The sequence below is a fragment of the Dermacentor albipictus genome, chromosome 3 (genome assembly GCF_038994185.2).
Source record: "Dermacentor albipictus isolate Rhodes 1998 colony chromosome 3, USDA_Dalb.pri_finalv2, whole genome shotgun sequence".
Classification (NCBI taxonomy): Eukaryota; Metazoa; Arthropoda; class Arachnida; order Ixodida; family Ixodidae; genus Dermacentor; species Dermacentor albipictus.
Genome location: NC_091823.1, coordinates 81,592,702 through 81,616,448, shown reverse-complemented (window position 1 = coordinate 81,616,448; position 23,747 = coordinate 81,592,702). Strand labels below are relative to the sequence as shown.

The 23,747-nt window shown below is 47.8% G+C and overlaps 1 protein-coding gene across 11 annotated transcripts in view; it reads right to left on the bottom strand.

Annotated features, from left to right (window-relative positions):
• egg (SET domain bifurcated histone lysine methyltransferase eggless) overlaps positions 1 to 23,747 on the bottom strand; it is a 153,236-nt gene that overhangs the window by 69,676 nt on the left and 59,813 nt on the right. For 2 of the 11 annotated variants that reach the window (XM_070535677.1, XM_070535684.1), the window contains exon 1: positions 15,043 to 15,238. The exons of 5 other annotated variants lie outside the window; for them this stretch is intronic. Coding sequence is in view for 2 of the 6 variants with exons in the window: in XM_070535684.1 (XP_070391785.1) it covers positions 15,043 to 15,053 (11 nt within the window). In the remaining 4 variants the exon portion in view is untranslated. Of the gene's footprint in view, positions 1 to 10,605; positions 10,830 to 15,042; positions 15,239 to 22,378; positions 22,569 to 23,747 lie in introns of those variants that run through there. 4 more of the 11 variants (XM_070535679.1, XM_070535682.1, XM_070535683.1 and 1 more) reach the window with 4 other exon arrangements.

Below are 23,747 nucleotides of genomic sequence, written 5' to 3'. Positions count from 1 at the left end.
AGGCGGTTTTCTTCTGGCAGCTTGACTGGTCTGTTGCCAGAGAAAGACTCCCCTTCCCGTCGTCCTGCTGCCGCTGTGTCGGACTCATCGGCGATCACGGTGACCGAGCCACGATCTTTAAGAAGCGAACATCGGCTGGGATCGAAGACCAGCGACGGGAAATCGAATGAGAGAAGCGCTGTGGCAGCCGTGCCTCTCGCATACCGTACTGTTGTGATTGTCAGCACGTCCCAAGTTCTGTGAGGTCAGTCTCACCGCTGAGAGGCACGACGAGACGCGCGTTCAAATTCGACCGCTGCCACCAGGTTCTAACGAAGGCAGGGGCTGCGAACTTGCTGAAGGTTACAAATGGGTCTGTATTTCACTACTGCGATTCAACAACGATGGCACCAAGGTCCTTTGAAAAATTATAGGGTTTTACGTGCCAAAACCACGACTTGATTATGAAGCACGCCGTAGTTGTTGCAAATCTCGGGTCCGTGCGGCCAACGAAGTCTCCATCGGTGGTGCCGTGCCAGGTGCCGGGAGAAAGGGTCCCGAGCAATGTTTAAAAGAATGAAGAAAAAGGAATATATTCAAAAAGGTACATGGTTGAGATTACAAAACGGCCCCAACTATCGGAGCACACTACGGTAGCGTCTTAGCATGTCCGAGTCACACTGCTTCCGAGCGTCCTGCTCCTCAGACGTCTCGATCCGCGTTTTATGCCTGCGTCGTCATTGTTCATGGTTTCCACCAATACGGCGTCAGGAGACCAATCCCGGCGTCGGCGAGCTGGATTCCCCTTTTGTTGCGCCGCAGGTGTCGGAAACGCACGCAAATCCCTGGGCACAAACAAGGAAAGTAGGAGGAACGCACGCTGACTCCGATCCCCAACGTGGTCATGCCAATTTGGGCTGCTGACAGGTGTGACGAATGGAGGCGTGACAACTGCATGTCGCAGGTGTGTCATCTCCCCCGATGTGAAGGGGTGCCGGGCACAACAGTACACATCGCCTCCTCCGTGCAAGAAGAGCGGCGCGTGCACTACTAACCCTCAACGACCTCGACGGTGACCCCAGCAAAGACAGCGTGGAAAATGGAGTACGCGAGGGAGTCGCGCAACAGCGCTTCCTTCATCTTGCTGCCACTTTCCCGTGGAGGAACCGAGCCCCAACGAACGGTACAGAAAATAGGCTGACTGATTCATTCACGAGTGGAAACCTAGAAGCAACGCTGATGCTATGAGAGCCAATTACGACCACCTGGGGTCGTTGACGTGCACATATACAATCTAAATACACGTGCGCTTTTTCCCACATCGAAATGCTGCCGCCGTCACCGCAGGCAATCGAGCTTGCGAATCCGTGCGCAGCAGCACGACGCCGCGCAGGTACCAGCAGAAGATAAACGAACATGCAAGTCGCCATTTTCCTTTCTTATGTGATGTGTGCGCATGTGTGCGCGCTTGCTCGCAATGCGAAGTATTCATTAGCTAGGCCCTCGGCAAGTCTTTCTAGGCCCCGTAAAATACGCGCGGCCTCGATGCAGATGGTTCACTCCTCGACACAGCCTTGAAGATTTTATTCAAGGCCGTTTCTTTATTGCCTCGGGTCTCGACTTCGGCACTTTTGTATTGTGGACAGCGGCCGGGCCGTAACAACAGCATAAAAGAGAAGAAAAGCATGGGACCTCGAAGAAACGCACAACACCACGGAGTCGCAGCAGCGCGGCCACCTAGCCGCACAGCCGTCTCGCCTTACATCCGCGTCCGAGAGAGACGACCTTGAGCAGAAACGTGCACCAGGAAGCGAGGGACGCGAGACGAACGGACGCTTTGTGTTGTGTGCGGGTGTAGTGCACCGAAGAAATGACTGTTAACACCTTTATCCTGACAAGTGTTATGTAGTCAATAAAACGGATAAATCGAAGAGTACGATTAGAATTATCTCGTAGGGCGACTACATAGACGCACATATTTTCCTTTCTTCTTTTGTTCCTTCGCGACCTCTTCCCTAAACGCCCAGCCGGGCACGGGAGAGACCCGTGCACAGAACACAATACTCGTGCCGAAAGTAACTAACAACAAGCAAACAGCTCACAACGAAAAAAAAAAAATGCACGAAACCGGATCTTGGCCAGGCGCAGAGCGGTTGTGAGCGGTGAACCGTTCTGCGCCAGATACCGATCGGGCATCTCCGTGGCCAGAAGTCGGCAAGGGCGTTTTTCTTGGCCGACTGCAATCTCCGTTTATGTTCATTACTGCTTAGCTAGCACGAAGAAGACATAAACAAGAAGAAAAAGAAGTAGAGAGGGCTACAAAAGCGCTAAAATGGCGTACGCTCAAATGAAAAATCTCAGCCTGGGCCTTGTACACTTCTCCGAATGCACAGCGCCTGGCACATGAAATACAAAAGAAGTCGCATGTTCAGCACTGCAGAGATTGCTCGTCTGCCGAAGAGAATAAGATGAGAAACACGCATGTATTGCACCCTAATGAGGGGATGGGTTGGGTAGGGGAAACAAGAATTAGGAAAATACCTTCTTGGTTCATAATGCAAAGAAGGGGTAAGGCTTGCAGAAACGGACACATGAGAAGTGGACAACACGAATCCTTATTAACTAGCACAGCTTTCTGTCGTTCTAACCTTCTTGGTGGCTTGTCTTCTCAGCAACCTGTCACGGGCTGCAAGAACAAGCAGCAGTATTTCCAGTCCTGCCAAGGTAGAGAAAACCAGATACGAACAGGTTTCCGTTAAGGTGACAGGAAGTATGGTAGAAGCTATAACGAGCCAGGGACGTGGTAGCTAGAGGTTACACTGAAGTGTGAGGACCATTAGACAGAAGTGAGCGAGCCTGTCCTATAGGCGTGAGGAGAAGTGACCCGACGACTTCCGCTTCCGACGGCAATAGTTCGTCAGTCGTAGGCTCCTACGGCGATCCGAAGGCTGGTTGCTACTCAGGATGCAGAATGGCGGAGAATGAGAAACTCAGAACTTAGGGGTTTCTTCAGAGTGTAGATGGAGTAAGATGGCATCGTAAGGATGAAAAAGGCAAATCAGTTCTGCGTAAATCACCAGGGTGGAGAAAGTCACATAAATGTCTCTTTTTCAGGGACGACACTTTGTCGACCCTTTCTCAAAGAGCAACTGGCACAAACGCCGGCGTTAACCTTGGGCATGAGCAGCTAGTACAGTGATGCCACTAAATTTAGCAGCTACTAGCAAGAAGAAAGGTTCTTTTGCAGGCAGCCTTTCTTTTTTTTAACGGCTTTCAGCTCATGTTAACTCCCTCTACGCGGAGAACAAATCTTATCTATTTATAGCACTTGCTGCATAGTACTCCGAATGCTGTAGACACGCTGTTTACATGTAATGCATTCTTAGGACAACAATAAGAGTACTCTATGCAATTCTGAGGGTTCAGATCAGGAGGACTATCTGTCACCGTTGTCTTCAATGGCATGTGCGAAGCATGTACAACAGTGAAACAGGCAAGATTCAGGGGGAGATATATGGCCGTAACAGCAAGCGCTTGAAGACGGGTCGTTACAAATTGTTTTGGAACTTTATTTACATGTTTTATCATTCATTGCTTTCTGGAAAAAATAAAACTAGAGTGCCTTCAAGCGCCACATAATTCTCCAGCGTTATGCTACGTATGCAGAAGAAATTTATACGCACTTTAGTTCTGATCGTCACCTTAACCCGCCAGTTCTCTCCGCGGTTTCGGGGGCCTCGAGAACGGGTCTTCGGGGAAATTTTTAATGCGTGCTCGAACTGAAGTTTTTCTCATGTTGGCAACATTGATGCAGTGCCTGTGGCACTATTCTCCGCCGACCTACATGTAACGGCAGTAGGCTATCTATTCTTGACCGTCCGGGCCTTGGTGGAGCCAGCCATTATGAGCGCTGCGACTTCAGCTGCGCAGCGCATATAATTTCACAGATCACAGTGCCGGCTAGGGCCTGGTAAGCAAATTTCGAAGCGGGCCAGGGCAGGGCATGGGCCTAGGAGCTTTGGGCTCGGGTGTGTCTCTGTGACGCTTCAGGATTTCCAGATAGAAAGCTGTTTTGACAGTTTGACCTTCAAGTAAAAATTCGTGGTGGATGATTCAATGGAAGTAAGGAAAAAGAAAGCGATCAACGTGACTGATTTGCGCGTTGTTCTTCCGCGTACTTGTTTTGTTTAGTGCTCGTCCTTCTTTTCTCACTCGATGTCGCATTCGTAAATCAAGTCTCGTCACCGATGACGACCCTTCGCAGGGATTTATCGCTGTCGTCTGCAGGTTTCTAACCAGTGAAACCTTCTTTTCGTCGCAACTTTTGCTCAGGAGTCAGCAGTTTCGGCACAGTTTTAACAGAGACCGTCTCATTTTCAAAATTTCATACAAAATACGATGAACAGACGACTTTCCCAAACCAAATGCTTCTGATATAACCGTCATACGGCGGACTGAACGCAAGAGAACGCACACGATCGATGTTTTAACCTACGCACGAGATGGAGGGGCATCCTGATCTTGTATAAGCCCCCTGAATAAAATAAAGGTAGCGATATTCCTCTTCTCCTAGTCTCTCCATTTCCTGGCATACCCTCGCCGCACGCGCCTTCCCTCGTCCTGTCACTTTTCTCGTGATCGCGATCACGGTGCGAACACGAGCAACTGTCATGGCGCCGGCATAAGTAAGCACAAGAACAACAAAAAGCTGCAGTTTCGCCGGAAAGGCGAAGCATCGACTGCAATAAAGCATCGATTGCAATAGCAACTTAGTAGACAGCGATACGAAGCAAGGATAGTAGTTTTATCAGCTGCATAAACTTGTAAACATTCGCTTACTAACTAAATAACAAGCATGGTGTCACGCGCGCACAAGCAAACATGAACACATCTCATTCGATGCACGACCGAACACACTCGCTGTCAAAACGCTGGAGTGAGGAAGCGCGGCAACAGCAGCGAGCGAATTGACCTTCGTGCTGCCTTTCGCTTGAACGCGAACGGCGACAACACAGCGCACACGAAGCTATCAGCGCTTGGCGCACTCTGTCCCCATCGCAGTTCGCTTTCAAGATATCTAGGCCCGCGCGTTCGCACCATACGCAGCCGCCGTCGAAGTAGAACGATAATGATTATTTGCTATTCGTCGACCTCCATTTCGACAAACACTAAAGATGGATTGCACAAAACTGCACGTATAAAGGTCTGCCTTATACAGCAGTCCGGCTCATACGCACTAGAGGTCAACAGGGTCCTTTCGAGTACTGAGCGAGAGCGGCGCCGCTATACCCTCTCCCATGTTTTTGCTGGCTCACTGCACGAAATTTTGTGACAGAACTCGTACATATACACAAATGATCTTGCCTTCTAAGGCATAAAGCAAATCGCTACTGGTTCCCATTTAATTTTTTTCATTCCTTGCTCAAGCGAATTAATACTGTACCAGCAGTTTATAGCCTATAGTTGCTCCAACATAGTCGAATTTTCACTTTGAAGTGTTCTAAATAACTGGAACCAACGCGGATGCTGCAGAAAAGGAGGAGGATGAGGCAAGTAAAACATAGAAAAAAATAGTTTATCGACTCATATTCTTTAATGACATTTTCACATGTTTGATCGTGTTCACTGCCTTGTATTCGTTTTCTGGCACAAGACAGGTTCGCTAGGACTCGGCACTAACAAAGCATGATATTTGAACTTCACGGATAAAAATAAGACTACCTTGTTTTTGCAGTTTACTGTGCTTATCACCCTGCATAATAACACAAAAGTAGACAGAGTCAGAATTCACTCAGATTACGAAACACGGGTAAGTATTTGAATTACTGACTGAAACTTTTAACATTAAAAAGAAATCCAGATAGAGCAATAATAATGGCTTGCTCAATGTGACAATATGGTCGCACGAGAGCACACATTTTGTGTGTCACCTGTTTGTATATGATGCAACTAGAATAGCTTCAAGCGACGGCGTATTACGCAATTCTAAAAGCTCCCTTGACTTTACATTCTCGCCGATTTCTTTGGCGCGAATTTTAATATTGCACGCAACAATGATTCTTCCATCAGCCAGCTATGCTTTCGCTATATGTTGTCGTATGATTATCTGGCAAATACCACTGGCGTTCATATATAATCGCTCTAACACACAAGCACAATGAGCAGACGATGACATTTTTTGTTATTTTTACCAGCTTATTTTTCAGTAGCGACACCAGTGGAAAACCTGAAACAGTCAAATCTGTCCCTAGCAAAGAATTTTTGTGCAGCTGGTAATTCCACAACAACCGAGAATTGGACTATGCTTCGTTTAGGCTCGAAGGCTAACGGGCCGAACCCTGGCCGGACCTGCACCTTTCGGGCCTCGGCCGAATACGGGCGAGGCTTTAAACCACTCGGCCGGGCTCCGGCGAGCCTGCGCATGGAAAAAAACGGCCCGCGCACTGCTCGTGTCCCACGTCCACGGGCAGCGCAAAACAACCCGGCGAATCTCGGCAACAGCGGCAGCAGGATAAAAAGCAGCGCAAGGCGACGCAGCCGGCGAGAAAGGGCAGCCACGCCGAGCGGAAAAGAAAGGCAGCGCATGCGCGTCGATCCGGTAGGGTCACGTGGCGTCGGGGCGCGTCGGCCGAGGCGCGACCCCGCCCTGAACCGAGCTACGCCGGTGCCGCCTGGCGCGCACCTGCGTCATAGCTCTAGAAGCCGATGCCAATCGACAACTCATGCGGCCGCCACTATAATGGAGAATAAAAGTAAAAACGGGCCAACCGTAGCGAGCAGCGTTCGCAGCAAGTTTGAAGATACGCTTCTCGAAGAAGAGCGAGAACATTTCTAACACCTGCCGCCAGAGCATCCGATCACAGCGAAGGTGCGGCGACGATATCAGACAGAGCAATGACCAGACCAGAAGATCGATTGGTCAGGCGCACTTGAGGATTGCATCGGTATCTAAGCGCACCTTCATTTTGCGGTAGCTTGAAAGCACCTATAGTTTAACCAACAGATGCAGCAAACCACCGCTACTTTTCTGCAAGCAGCTAACATCCACGCATGAGGGGCCGTATTTTCTAATGCTGGATTCGTTTCGATCAGTTATCATTGGGATCAACAGCTCGGCGCGTCGCGGGACAACAAAAGAATGGAAAATGAACTGGAACGTAAGAAAACACGGGCCCAAGACGCTGTAGGAGAGTGGCCGGAATGGTCCCGTCACGACATTGCGCATGCAATTCGCTGTCCCGCTTATCTAGCCATATCTAGCCGCACAAAAATGCGCAACGCGCAGCGGCGAATGTATGCGTCGGCAAAGTCTAGCAAAAAAAAAAAAAAAACTGGGAATGCTTCAAGAACTGTCTCATTAGATATAGCTGCTACGCCAAAACTATCCACGTCAAAGTTGCCGTAACCTATCAACAGCAAAAGCGGACGCACAGTTTACAATGACGAAGTACTGCTAAAAGTACAGGACCGCTCAAAACTCACTCATGCATCTTATAATGGTATAGTCCTTGCGAAATCACAAAACAGCTGTTATGGCTGAGGAATACTACGAGGTTGTCTGACCGCTTCAATACAAGCTATCATGTCCTATTACGTTAAGTATTACGCAGTCATGAAACCAATGGAAACAATGGCAATGCAAAGTCATTACGGGGAATCACGCGGGAAAATGGTAACGCCAAGATAACGACAAGACTAACGAGAACGCATTGGTGAAACGCTGCTTTCGTAAATTACGTCACAGTTCGTCGAACATAGCTGCTCGCGGATGCGTGGGTGAGAACCGAGTTACCTAAGCCACAAAGCACAGGAGGCAAGGAGCGCTTGAATAGCTTCGTTATCGCTTACGTCACGCTTTTCTTATGCGGCCTAAAATTTCACTGCTCACGTACGGTGTCCAGAGAGGCGCCATCCACAACACGCATTTGAAGTCCTTCCGTAACTAGTGTCCCCGTGTATATACTCTCTGAGGGAGCATGTACAGGAACACTATCCTAAACGATTGCAACACGCCCATTTAGCGCCTGGCGCTGGCAAAGCTTATCGAAAGCGCGACGTCCTCCGATTCTCGGAATGGATGCTGCAGAAAGCTTTCCCGTTGAGAGCTAAAATGGCACGTCATAAAACTTCATTTGTCAATATAGCTGGCCTTGACCGTGTGAGTGCATCTGCCGAACAGCAAACTAAGCTTTACGTATTAATCCACAAGTACCACTGGCGTAAGAAGCGCAACCATAACAACCACGGCACAGCTGTCGACTCAACGCATACAGACAAAACAGTTTTATATTAGGCTTTCCTACGAAAGTCGATCGATTCCTGGCGAAACCCAATCAACCTTTGTGTTCTTGGACACGAATGCGGGTCGAGTCCCCTGTCCTAAACCTGTTAACCGAGGCTTACGACTGAGGATGCTGTAGGTGCTAGTCTTGGTGCGCCCACATCGAACCCCAACTGCGCTCGAGGATGCGTCTGATGAAAGTGGAGCTATTCAAGGTCAACGAACTTATTCACCTATAGACGCTATTTCCTATGCGTAAATCTGCTGGGACACAACTTCCCCAATGCCCGAGACGTACTAATGGCCAATGACTTTTGGCGCATGCCGATTGGCTAACTTGGAGAAGCGAACGTTATGAAAAAGATCAGTGGACAAGCAAAGTTCCTGTCATATCGTTACTCGAATTGAGAAAGCAAGAACTTCAGTGAGACATTGCGTTGCATATTACGCCGTTCCATTGAATGTTGAAAATGAGTCACCATATTAGAGGGCACCAAGTATAGCATTTGTATTAGGCCTGGTGACAGTCTCACGCCTTCACAACTTACGTATGTGAGTAGCAGGTAACCAAGAAAACTATATAGAACTGTACTGTTCGCCCTATAGGTATATTCACTTTTCTCAGACGTTCGAATTCACTGTATTGCGAAGTCTACTATATCTACCGGACATTCAATATACAGAGATAATTTATTGCGAGGTGCAGGGGGCTAAATGGTGAAAATATGCAAAAATATCACTCACAACAGCACTGACAGAGTATATCGCATAAGAGCTGGAAGCTTGTAGCAGATAACTATTCGGACAGCCGACAATGAGCACATTATCCACCACCACTCTAGATGATAACGACAAGTTAAACTAAAAGTAAAACCCTTCCGGACTGCTGGAACGCTACCGGCATTACTTTTTTTTTATAATTTAGACTCCAGTAAGGAGCAATAAAAATATAAGGCATCTGCGAACATAACCAGACAAATATGAGCATCACAAGCTGACGCGCCCCATACAACAGCGCAAGCGCGGTCCAATACAGCGCCCGAAAGGCGCCCCGCACACGAACGCGATCCGCTTTCACAGCGCGCACAAAATGGCCGCCAACAGGCTACCAGCGAGCCGCCCTCCCTCCCCAGCGCCGAAAGAGCCGGACTACTTTTCTGCCGTCACGTGAGACGCAGGCGCCGCTCCAAGCAAGCGTCATCGGCGGCTGCGGGGACGGTCCGCTCTGTATGCTCGGCGGAGCCTTTCCGATTGCACAAAGGCCGTTTGCCGAAATGATTGCGGCCCTGAGAGCCCAGCTACAAAGTAAAATAAATTTGTTTACTGGTATTTCAGTGATTAGCGTGTGTCACCTGCTGAAAATGTTGACAGTCTACTATGCCACTGCTTGGTGTCAACGTTTACAGAAATACTTGCTGTCATTTTCGGCACAATCTGCTTGTGAAAACAGTACACACTCAAATAACGTGCAAGATGCATCTCGCGCTGGAAACCAACATGTGATGACACAAACAACCAAACGGAGTTTATGAACTGTTCAGTGGACGGATTATGCAATAATTACTCTAAATAGAAAAAACAGCCTCCTCTTTTTGTAACACCACAGTTTCTGTTTATGACAGAACACAAACCTCGCAAACTAACCAGCCCTTCGAAACAAGTTGTAGTGGGAAACACCGCAAAGGTCGTGGAGTTTTCCCACCAGTAGCAGCTAACGCCAGCGTCCCGGAAACCGGCGCCATCTGTCGGTTCCTACCCTAACGACGAGCCCTCGCCGCATTCCACTCGCCTCGACTTTTCGCGCCAGCCAGGCAGCGATCGGGTCAGACCAGTCGACAGCGGTGGAGAGGCACGGACGCGTGAAAACCCGTGTGCGAGATACGCGAGTGAACGTGGTCCGAAACCGTGCTGCGTTCGAAATGTCCAGTAGGCCAGTTTCATTTCAGCAACATTGGTTCAACACTAAAGGTGCGTTTCAGGCCCTGCTTCGCCGTCTACGATTTCAATGCATGCTTTGCCCATGTCGCACTACCGTAAGGAAAAGCACTTGGCCGGCACATTTCCGTCTGGCAAAAACGGAGAACGGATTACCGTTCAGCCATGAGTCTCCGTGCGATAATATTCTACCGCTGAACCTAAACACCAGAGCGTCTTTTCCCGTTGATTACAACGTGGCGAGTACGTCAGATTTGCGTGGACTTTTACCGATACTCAAAGCGACACGCAATAACTAAGTCTAGAAACAGAGCATAGTACGCCAGATTAGCGCGGAACTTTGACATTCAAAGTGTCACGCATAATGCTCAGGCTTGAAACTATTAATATGGGACGTGTGGGTTACTGACCTTCTGCACGTGATGGTGAAGGTTGCGGCGTGCTGTGGGGAGAGAGCGACAAGGCGCATTCAGCGTCTCCCCATGACGACAGTACAATACACGAGAAAAATCCACAAGAGCGAACGAATACAGACGACTCCGCATGCCGCTCCACTCACTGCCGGTGCGTTCGTTCACAGAAGAAAGAAGGCGATTGCGAGAAACCGCGGAGCGACACGGAAAGGGGGAGCTGCGGTCGTTGTTCTCACGCGCAATAAAGTAGTGCCTCAAGGTGACGCGTTCTTGTTTCGCCACGGAAGATTTTTGTTGTAGTGCAAATAAAAACATTGCTTGTTTCCACATCTACTTTGCTTGACTACTTTTATTTAACAGACCTGCGGCGTTATCGTTATAGTAATGGATCATACATATATCTCAACGTCGGACGCGGCACGCATAAATACAAACCCAACAAATTGAGCCTAATGTTCATATTATATGCCTAAATTGAGCAGGGTGGGTTTGACAAGCGAAATACTTTTGTCATTTCTGTGAGCTTGGCAAAAGCAGCTGCACCTATGAAATTTCGGTCGGCAGTAAACAGTCGTGTCGCTGCGTTGGTTCCCAGCCGGAACCCATGCTACTTCTGTGGTACTCGGTTTCAAGAGACGTGTACGCATTCAACGCCTCATTTCAAATAGGGTGTATTGCGAAATACTTCATTTCCAAGCGGCAGGCCGTGCTGCGCAGCAGCATCGGAGGCACAAACTTAACTGTAATGTGCCTGAACAGTTACGTACATTGCTAAAAGAAAGGATATGGGACGTCGCTACCACCCATGCACACAAATTATCCCGTATGGCACAGCTTTAAACGCCGATTTGCTTTGAATCAATGAAGATCTAACGGAAAAGTAAAGCAGGTGCCACACAAGAGTCGTGTAAAGACCAGTAATATCTCCGAAATCTTGCCTGGCTAAGTACGGACCTCTGCAGATGCTTGCATTCGTATCATGTACCCAGAAATGTCATACAAGTAGAGGTAGACGAACATCAACTTTCTCGAATACGAATAGTAAATATCAAATAGTCGAACGTAGATGCATATACGTATTTACAGCACTATTTATTCCGGTACAGTTAGCTACCACGTCTGCACTGGCTAGTGCAAAAAAGACAGCTGTCAGGAACTAAGGATATGTTTTAAACAAAAGATCACTAACTGTCATTAAAGAACGGCACAAATAGCCTCTCAATATCTTTAGAACCTGGTTTCAACAAGCTTGCCAAGAATTAATGGTGGCTGTATGAAATGTAGCTATCAAATATCGTCAAATAAAAGGTTGCCGAAGGAATTTAAGCTGGGGAAAAAGCCAGAAAAAAAATATGTACAAATGCCCGTTGCAAGGAAAACCCAAGTCTTAGCGTAAAAAGTAAATATTCTGCGTGATTAAACTACAAAAAGCAACATAGGGAAAACGCGGGGAAGGCGGGAGATGGAAATTTATTAGCAAAACGAGAACAAGGTGAAATCAGCAGCCAATGTTTCGACAAGTGGACTTGTCTTCTTCAAGGCAATATATGAGCAATGTATGACAGACTACAAGAAAACTCACAGGTTGTCATGTAGGCTTCCGCCGCGAAACCAAAAACAAACTTGTATTATGCATTCTGTTGCTGCATCCCTCCGAAAAGTGTTGTCGTTTCACTTCTAATGACTTGCGATACTTGGTCTAGCAGAATGAAAAAAATAACCACTTTAACGGTCGATTGTTGCGGAATATTTGCTTAATTTCGAATATTCGAAAATACCGAACACGCAGTTGCTTCTCCAACTCCAATAGTTTGTGTGTATTATTCGTATCGTATTCAAAACTTCGAATATTTGCCCAACTTTAAAATAAACCTTTATCCACAGACACTACTGGCCTGTAATTCAATAAATAAAAGCACCAGCACAAATATCTGCGCTATATTTGATACGTAGGTTTCTAGATATGCAAATCGTACTATCACCAGAGGTGGAAAGTCCAGTAAGCCGGGTAATCACTTCTCAAACAGCATCACTTTTGTCACGCTTCCTCACATCGGCTCATATTGACACATCGCTCATAGCGATTCGTAAGTCAGGTCAACTCAATCTGGACTGCTCTTCACAAACGCTACTGATCACATGTGACCGCGTTAGTTATAATAATATGACGAATCCAGCTCGCTGTTCAAAGCTTCCACGGCGTTTCGCTTAGGGCATGGGTCTCCAAACGACCACCCGAAGAGGCCCGCAGACCGGCCCATGGGCGGGCCGTTTTTTCCCCCATGTTTTTTTTTTCATTTTTTTTTTCAGCAAAGCCTCCTCTGCGCTTCCGACCGAGAGAAGGGCTTCTCCGCAAAACATTGCGCTATTGCGTTTCAGCCTGGCAATCAGCTTCACCGCAGTCCTACGATCACGCCACCTCATCCGAGGCAGCGCCGACGAATCAAAAGCCGCACGTGGCTGTCGTGTGAGGAGCGCGCGACGCTACGGTTGGCCGGTCCCGCCCCCACGCCGGGTCGCGCCGAAGCTTCCTCGGTAGCCTGGGCGCGCTGGGCCCAACGCGCTATCGTCAGCTCTTCACCCGCAAAACTACACCGCGTAAATACTTGTACATAATATTCATTCGTTCCATCATCGCTTTGTTCCTGAGCCTGGCCTCGGCACATTATCGGACTTAGTCCATGTCGAGCAACTCTAAATAGTGTGTCCAGTACGGTAATGATTGTATTCACAAATAGCATACCCGCCAGATGGAGCGATTAAAGATGCATGGCTGCGATCACAGAAAACGTAAAGAAAAATTGTGTTGGCTTTTCGAACGCGAAGTCGAGTAACACGTTTGGCTCATTTTAATAAAGTAAGCTGTTAGTCTATTTTACGAGTACACTTTTTGGCAACTCTTAAAACGTAAATGCATGCACAAAAGTCAACATTGATTCGTTTAAATACTGGAGTTTCGTTAACGACACATCAGCAAAGCGCCCTTTGAAAAGAATGGTGACGCTTTCCAGACCACTCAACGTCACGTCTCGTTAACAACTGCAGCTTGGCCGGTGCAGCTAGAATGAATGGGAATAAGAAAACAAAAAGAAACTGCGCGATACCGGGAAGTGTATATAATCATGGAGACCAGGGAGATAAAATAGTTCTCTAATTTTTTTCTAAATGTTATGCAGGAAGTCAATGCAATTGGTTAAAATTATAGTTCGATAATGCATGTCCATTAATTTGAATAAAATGTCTGCGCCCAGTACCATTAATTACGTTTACTAATCTTTGCTCTGTTCACAACGAAACCACAAAAATGTGTCCAAGAAATACTGACCAAGAAAATGCATTTACGGTTGTCGCTTATTTCACCCTTGACGACAGTAAGCCCAATGCCCTGCTTCCATGATCGGAGACATATTTTCACACATTCAGGAAAACAGTGTTTGCAGCCCTGTATTCAGACCACGTGTGCGCGCGAACGTGACTGCTGCGTCGTCATGCGTCAACGACGAAGATAAAAGAAACTTTACTTCAAACTAGGTGCAGTTGAGATTTGTACTTTGGAAATTCGTAATACCGAAGTTCTCACCTGGTAAAAAAAAAGTAAATTTCTTGGTATGACGTTGGTGGTACACCCACTTTAGCTGCTGGAAACAACTTCGTGCCTCCTCCTTCCTCCACCTCCCAATATTCGCTAATGTGTCCATTACGACTAAGATCAGTATTACATTTTTCCACTTTAATGGCTGCGTGATAGAGGTAAAAAGATACTGGAAGTACTCCCTTTACCATTGGACAGTTTTCAATACGGCAATGAACTGTCGCAGAAAGATGTTTATCAAGGAGCATTTACCCATGGTAAAGTGCCTCGTGCAAGCGGTCACAGGTGCCGCTATACACATGACAGTATGTTGGAACGGGCAGAATTCGCTTGATCCCTTAAAACGCCGCCCCGCCTACAGCTTTGAAAACAGCTCAGAGGCGTCGAACGACACCCGACTTCGTTTTACTCCTGCCGTTGGTTTTGAAAATCACTCGGAAACAAGATTTCGGCAGTACAACCCGCTAGCAACGCCGCATGGCAATCACGGGGAATAAACCCCGCCAGTTGTGCAACATTTCGTAATCCACGGATTCCGCCAGAAATGACCTAAGTACACTTCAAGGCAGGACCCGCAGGCTGCTATCACGAAACCACGTTATCAGGCGAGCTGGCGCATGCCCGTCAAGATTGCTGGCACGAAAGCGCCACCTACGAGTGCCGCCACAACGTAGATCGGGCGCGGTATTATACCTCGAGCATCCGTTGCAGCGCGGCCCTTGCGAGGGCGAGTACAAACGCCGCTGAGTGGGGGGAAAGGAGACGGTTCCAAAGGAATCGAAATTTAGCAACATTCAACGAGCTTACTCAACAACGATAGAACACCTGTCAACTTAACTGACCTTAGCAACATTAGACGCAGGCTTTGCTCACGGCGTGCCACGGAGTGACGAAGGTTGTCGGCCCCTCGACGTCCCCCAGTAGGCGGCGCGGCGCAAATCTCGCCGAGAAACCATGTGGAGGAAAGAACTACCGGCGAACGAAAGCTGCAGCCGCACACACGCCGTGCCGCTCCCTACGCGCCGGTGGAGAGAGAAAGATCGAGAGCACGGACACAAAAGAAAAAGATACGAAGGCGACCGCGGAAGGACACAGCACGGGCGGGCGATGGGTCTGCACGGCGGCTGCTCTGCGCCCGCAACACAAAGTAGTTCGCGCGTCCAGCGCCTCTGGGGAAAAAAAAGAAAAGGAAAGCAATACCATGGCCGTGAGCGTACGCCGCGGGTACTAAGTTGGCAAGACAGGCACGAACAATCTCTTCGCCATGTTTTGCTACGATTTCACTGGCAGTGATATAATGGTCCGACTTTCACGTTCCGTTCAACAGCGGCTGCCGCCCGAAGCGCCTACGCAAGAAAATAGTTATCCGTGCTGTTAGGCGGGACGCCATGCGCGCACGCAACAAAGCGTCTCGCACACCTCGCCGATTTACGTAACGTATTCACTCAAGTTGCTCACAGACCGAACGGTAATGAAAGCAAAAGAAAGGTGTCATTCCATAGCGAATAGGACTGAGCGAGACTGTCCAGCAGGTGGAAAGCTGCTCTCTCAAACTAGAGAGAGAGAGAGAGACTGCACGGTGGACGTCGTTCGCACTTCTCACACGTTGCATATCGATCGTTTTTCATTTGTTTGGTTTTGTCCACATTCAATACCTTCTGTAAACATAATCTGGTGTGCCTTATTTAATTCCCATTGGCGCATTAAGTTACAATGTCAAAATTACAGCGGCTACATAAACACGAGATGTGCCGGATGAAACGGTGCTCTAGACACTGACAAAGAACCATGTATAGTGAGCGTAATCACGCGTCGCTTAAACACGAGTTCAGGTTCGCATTCATCGAGCAAAGCTTTCGCATAATCACTGTCTGGTTACCGGGCAGCACTGTAATGTGCGCCTTATGCAAGAGTTCGTACTTGCAAGCATTAAATGAGACGGCCCATACAGCATCAAATTGTCTGGTATGCGGTCATTGATACGCCAGACGAATCGCTTGGTCTATTAAATTCTCAATAAAAAATAACTGCTATTAACAAGCACGAAAGCACGCAACGCAAGCGTTTCAAAAGAATGGACCAATGGATTCTAGGAAATCGATGAGCCTAGGAGACGGCAAGGGCGAGGCAGCACTTGAAGCTATAGATGCGTGGAACCGTCCCCAAAAGACTCCGCCATCGTCAGGTTAAGTGCCAAGTAGGCCTATCACTGAAATAAAATGCTGCACACTTTGGTTGAACATACTGTCAAAGGAGGCCGCCACAAGCTCTGTTGCTACAGCGTCTAGGCCTTCCAGCATTCGATCGTTAGTGTCGCTTCCACAATGCTAAACCTGTGCGCTAGCCCGCGAGGCATGCACACTTAAACATGTTTGAACTGCTCCGGTTGCGCGGTTTCCACTATTGTCTGATATGCCATGAAGTAAACATACTTTTGCACTTGTGTAGTGATATTACCTTGCCTCCATGTGTTCTTATTTAACTCCTGCCCTCGCAACCGTACCGCTGCTCGTTGACGTATTGCCCGCGCTTCGGTGCTGTTCTTCGGCTACCGCTTCGACCCACCATTCCAAGTAGCCGACTTCTAACCTTTTCACCTGCTTGTTGACGGGCCACTAAGCGTAACAGATTATGAAAAGACACCAAAGGAGAAGGAAAGTTGTTAAAAAACAGCCCCCGGACTTGAAAAAGGGTGGTACATCTCAGCAGACAGAATAGTAACTGGGAACCGCCGTTAACGACACACCGACGAAACGCTTCGACGAAAATTTTCAGCCACAAACTACGTCATGAACACAACTCATGTTACGAAAGATAATTTCCGTTATCTTTCTTTATAGTCGCCATCAACCTATTTCATGTCCACTGCTGGTCGATGTCCTCTCCCAAGGACCTGTATTTACCGTGAACTATGGCATCAGATAGACAAAACAGCGTTACACTTCACCTCCCAAATACAGTGCTCAAAGTAGCCTTCATTAGAAATAAAAAAGCTTAAATGTCACAGGAACGAACCTTTGAAAGCAGTCATATATGTCACTCATCTGCAGTTTTATATTATTCTCGTAATGCGATGGCTTATTAAAAGAATTGTTTCGCGCAGGGTGTAAGATACTTATAAAATAGCATGACCGACTATTTTGAGGAGTCAATTTTAGGTTACGTATAGGAGTTTCGGAACACTATAACATAAGCTAACTTAGCGTAAATCTACCGAAACAGTAAAATTTTTACACCCTTAATAATGTTTGCTTGTCGCACGGGTAACACCCATATCGTTAAGGCTTTAAAAATGTGATAGCGCACAACGAGCTCTAACTAGACGTGTGGTGAGAAAAAGCGAGGTTAAAAACTTTAATAATTCTGACAGCATAAGGCGCACAGAAATATTTGACAAGAAACTTACAGCGATATCTTTGGAAGTTTAATGCATTTTTCGTGCAATCTGTCACAGCTATCATCATTTTTACTTGACACAAAGTGTTGGCAAGCAAGATGCCTTCATTGGTCCCAACCAAAGATTCGATCTTACCCCTAGACGTGAAGGTGTTAGCCATGGGACATCCGAACACCCCTTATACACTCGTAAACGCGTAAAGATATTTAGAGTGTAGGGTCCGTGCGAGTGTTGAATAAACAGCGTAATTACCAGCAGGGTGCAGCGGGCTTTTACTTCACTAATATGCTTACATAAACAAACGATCACAACTGCAATGCGGTGCTTACTTTCAGATGTAAATGTTTCAAACGCAGCGTGATTCAAAAGAACACGAGTAATCCGATTTTTCTATCACGCAAAAGCTTTTGTACAGTCGACCTATCTTAGTATTCACCAGCTGATTCGTTCTAAATTTCACCATAAAATTTGTTGCGACGGGTATCGTAAATTTATTTACTGCTACTCTCTGTCCTCAGTCGGTTGCATCTCAATGTGTTGAGACTTAGGCACAGTTCGTCACATGCAACTTCGGTAAGTTGGTCATCAGCCATGGCCTTTAGCTTAAGGCCAGTTCAAAGCTGTTCCGTCTTCATGCCAGCACAGCTCGTTAAGCGAATGTCCCTCAGCGCTTCTACGATGATTTTCAGCACACGTACGACATTTCACTGGAGTGACCCCGGTCCGACGAAACATTACCGTGCGATTAGTTTAACACTGCTTGTCGTTCTGATAAAGCCAACCGTACAACGTGTGTGTCTTTTGAAATTCTCTATCCAAGCCTGCAATCTTTGCAAGAGTTTAGACTGGTTCGAGTTGGCCAGATATGTCTAAACTCACGTCCGCCCTCATATAAATACAGGGTTTCGATCCAACCTTATGTAAAAGCATTTTCATCTTCATCATCATCATCATCATCATCATACACATTGCCGCGCTATCAACGTCTACGTGACGTGCTCAAGACTTTCGTCACTGCACCGTTTTTCGTAGCTTTATTTCTTTTCTATTTCTCTCTAAGGACAACCGAGACGACCTTGATTGAGCAACCTCGCTACTCTTCCGATGGAGCAGTACTGAATTTAAGAAGTACGGAGGTAGACCAACTAGCTCAGCAACAACTTTTCGTTGAACTTGAAAACGGGGGTTCCAGCGAAACACAAAGGACGCGCACATAAGGAAAGGGCGTTAGGCTCGGACGGACGCTGGACTTTCAACTGTACTTTATTGGAATTCACACTGCCGCACATAACCTCCGATGCATGCGCATCGTCAACTCTTCTCAAGACAGGTGCATTGATAACACCTCGAAAAGTAGATTGGCGCACGACAACAACCAACGCATGCGCAACTTCTGCTCCTCCCAAGACCTCTCAACCTGCCTGAAACAGCAGGTTGTTGAGAAGTTGCTTGCTGCACGTTCCCCTCTTTCGGTCAATAGGGCTATCGCTGAAGCCGGAATGCGGAATGTGAGGAGTCTTGCAGGCCAGAAGTCACCCACATCAGAGCGAAGAAAGCAACTAGAAGTAATGCCCATTTATAAAATCTCACACATCATTAAGAATGTGGCTGAAATACAAGGTGTAAGAGTTGTATTTTCCGCACCATGCAAACTTCCTAGCCTGTGCGTGAAGATGGGAAATGAGGAGACAAAGAGAGGGGCCTGCAAAATTAGACACGTGACTCCCTTCATGGAGTGCAGGACTGGTGTTGTTTACCGCATTCCGTTGGCTTGTGGTAAAGCATATATAGGCCAGATAGGTAATAAGCACCAGCAAGAACATAACACGTCCTTAAGCGGGGACCAGGGAAGCAATTTGGCAGTTCATTGCCGCGGATGCGAGAAGTGCAAAAAAAATTAAAAAAAAACACTGCGCCACCGTTTGGTCGTGCGACCATTTTAGGGAGGGGTAAGACTAGATACGAGCGGGAAATCTCAGAAGCTCTTCACAATGAAAATTAGGAAGAAAATTGTGTCAGTGATACGTCTTTCTGTTTAACCAACAAGGAACATGCCTACCTACCGGATAGGTAAAAGGTGATTAAAAACTGACATTGATGCACCGATCTTGGGAGGAGTAGAAGTTGCGCATGCGCCGATTGTTTTCGTGCGGCAGTGTACTTTTCGAGGTGTTATCAACGCACATGTCTTGGGAGGAGTTGAAGATGCGCATGCGTCGGAGGTTATGTGCGGCAGTGTGAATTCCAATAAAGTACAGTTGAAAGTCCAGCATCTGTCCGCGTCTAACGCCATGCCCTTGTGTGCGCCGTCCCCCTTTGTGCTTCGCTGGAACCCCCTTTTTCAAGTTCATCATGCAACAACTGGCTCAAGAGCTTACGCTGACTTTTCGTTCACTGCACCACTTCCAGCTTCTACCCAACGGAAGTGACGCGCCATCTGTCTCCGGTTGTCACACTGCGGGAAGGACTCTCGCGCCCGCTCGCGCTTGAAAGAGGAAACTGGCGACCCGTTCGCGTTCGGCAGGCTAGGCTAGTTGTCGCACGAGCGAGGAGAAAAGAGGAGAAGGAAGCACTTCGTATATGCTCGCCACTCCGAAAAGCGCTGGCAAAACGCCGCAGCAAGAATGAAAGAACCCGTTCCCCTGCTCCTCAGGAGGTGACTTCCCAACAGACGAAGGGCGCAGTGGCAGCTACGGGGAAACAGCCGTACCGCAAGCTGGAGAGCCGGTGCCGGGCAGCTTCTCATAAATTGCCAGGACAATGCTTGGTGCGTAGTGAGATTTTGCTTTTTCTGAGCCGCTACGTTCTGAGCAGTCCGAAAGTTTATCGGATAAAGAAAAGTTTCTTTCAACTGTCTGTAAGTGGCAGGCAAGCATAAAAGCAAAGCAAAGTATAGGAATCTAATCCGAAGAAAGATCATGAGCCATTCCACTCTTTGAATGTGGATGACCAGCGAAGCTGTTTAGCGCACGACACAGAGCTGACCCAGAATATTGAACAAAGGTACGAACATATTTATTGTGCTAATATGTGGTCATCTTGGCGATATAGGTACGCACACATATTCGCGTATCACCTCTGTTATTGAATGTGTCTGTCACGTAAGATAACGATACCCCCTTAAGCAATGACTCATCCACTCGTAAACGCAGCCTCCCCATTACGAGGACAGAAGTGAAATTCTCCGCTGGAGTGGCGAGTGGCAACGAAGCCAGCTGTGGAAGACGACGGCGTTCGAGCCATTGCTGCTGATGATGATAGTTCTTACCACAACGGAGCCAGCTGTGGAAGAAGACGACAATGACGAAACGCGCGAGCAGTGGTAGTAGTGCGTTTACGCGCTTGGCGCCGATAATTAAAACAGTTCTTGTTTTGGAAAAGTTGTACAAAACATTTTTTTTTTCAAAAACATCTGTTCCTACCCTTGTGCCTGACCCCTCTTTTGGTCTCACATGTGGCAAGTGTAGTTCAAGGGCACTTTACATGTCCCCGAGCCCACTGGGGTATGTGGCATTGAGCTTGGACCCTTTCTTCACGATCATCAGGATCAGCCCATATAATTTGTTTTTGTCAACATCTCGGGGGTCAGATTCTATTCCAGATCCCCGCCGTAGACAGCCTCGCTGTAAAACAAACAGTCGGAAAAGCCGGCACCAACACTTTTAGAAGTAACAATGATCAAGCTAAGGGTTGCGCCATTGCTGCTGATGACGAAGATCGGCACATGTACAGCTGTGCGCCGTCCCAGCAATCAACGAAAACGCTATTTGAAGGCACCAAAACAAAGATATTGCAGTGTACCTACATACGAACCTCTTTTCAGCTCTATGGAACGACCTGAAAGATCTGTAGCACGTCGCGTGTGCGTCGATTATCAAGTGACCACACGGAGCGGCTTGTTCGCTACAAGCACTCCGCACTTACGAATGTGAACTTCAATAATCGACCCACTGCCAGGTTCGGGCGCCACAAACAAGTAAGGTAGGATTTAATTACTGTTTTTCTTTGTAGCTATCTTGCGTCAAGAGGAGCTGAAGCAGTTCATTGAACTCGCTTAAGGACTTCAAACGATCACCGAACGCAGTGTTATAACGATTGTTAGTAACATATTGGAATGACCCCCATGAATTCAAGAACCCATTCGCGAGGTGAACCTGGCTGATGCAGACAAATGATTCGCTGCCGGCAACTGCTGCGCCACCTAGATCGAGCGACGGTTCTACAGGAGGCTGAGCGCGAAACTCGAACATTTAGGCATATACTGCTAGCGCAAAATCGCGTTGCATTTCATATCAGCGGTTGTAACCTTGCGAGTCGAGATCGACGACCTTAACCGAATTTAGTAAAGAGTTTTAGCAGAGCGTTTACCTTCCGGTCCGCTCAGACCGGCCCATCACAACAATTGGCACGCAGCCGCTCAGCAAAACGCTACCGGGAACACTGACGCGCGTGCGCACAGCACACATAGCGGCAGCGGAACGTGGGACGCTGACCACGTTCCGCTAGAAACCTGATTTAGCGGTGCGTCAGGGGGCGTGTAGTTGCTTTCGTAATCGTTTTACCGCCAAGCTGAGAGCACGTCAGTGGCGTCTCTGGGAGACGCGCTTGTTAGATAAGCGAAATCAATGCATTCTATGCAGTCACCGGCGGGCGTGAAACGTGTGCGGAGCGGAGCGCAAGCAAACGCTCTGCTAAAACTGTCTAGTAAAGTAAACAGCTTACCGAGACGTAACGACTACTTTCAAGAAAGCGACGCAGCAAATATGACTTGCTCTACTAACCTCGCGTGTTCAGCGCGCCGTCCCCGAGATAACGTCACGAGCACAGAAATGAGGTAGGCGGACCGCCAGAATGCTTGCTTGCACGCCGCACCACTTCCGGCAAGAGCGCCGCACTATAGGCGAACGGCAGGCTCAACGTCCTTCCACTCACGCTCGGTCGATGGGGGAAACCGACGGCACTGGTTTCTAGCCAGCTGCCGGAGCCGCCGCCGCCGGCGGAGGTACACCGACACGCGCGGTCGCGCGCCGCCTCTCGCTGTCGACCGCTCCACAAAATAGTCCCTAAGATTTCATATACCAATACAGCGTACGGCTTAAGCAACTCCTGAAGACGTGCACAGTTCTGTAAAGGCAGAGCTCTTTGAAGAAAGTAACGCGGCTGGCATATTTTAAGAGAATTGCGATTTATGAACGCCAATATGGCTGACTGGTCACCGCACTGTTCGGTGCATTTCCGTCACTCATCCTCACTCGTTTGCTGCACGGAATAAAAAAAAAGATATCAAGGGAAGAAGGAACAAGACCGACGCGAAACGACATCACATTAACGGTAATACCTCTTGTGTTCTCACTGTACCTCCTCATTGAGCACGCTAGAAAACTGCGATATACATGCAATGAAGAACAAAGAGTGGGCTAGGTGTCGACTTCCACTAGCTTTTACATAGGGGAACGTTGACAGGAGGCGCTCGTAATGGGCTCAAGGAACGACCACATATGTAAACGGTCGTATTTAATCAAATGAGCAGACACAACAAAAGTATTGGCCTAGCTCACCAGACGACGAAATGCGTCCCAACAGGCCATCAAGCAGATTTGCAGTTCCGAAAGCGTGACGCAACGCTGTCAGTTCGCAAATGCACTCAAGCTTTAAAGGTGCTTAATAAGCTAAATTCCTTTTTCTTCTTTTTTATCCCATTCTATTCTACATTTTGCAATTATTCTTGGTCGGTGAATGAACAAAAGTCATGCAGCGTTATCTTGTTTACATGACTAAGAAGTGCATCGATTTCACAATTTACGAGTGCAAATGGTGGCAACGCGTGCGAAGATCGTAACGGATTTCTGTAGACCAAATTACTTCAGACGCTTGGAATGTTCGCTTCGACGAATTTGTCAGACTTCCGACAGTTCATTCGGCTGCTAGGAATAAGCCAAGTACGTCAGCCAAGCCAAGTTCGTACGGGCACTGAAGCCAAAGAATCAGCCAAGCACTTCTGGGCAGTGATAACGCGGTGCTTTGAAAGTTTGTCGCATCCTGGGAGCAGAAGTGGATAAACTTTGTCGTTTTCAGTTCTCCGACTTCACGTTTAGAACTGCTTCGACCGTCAATCACTCTAAAGTTCAAAATTTCTTGCGCTAAAGTTTC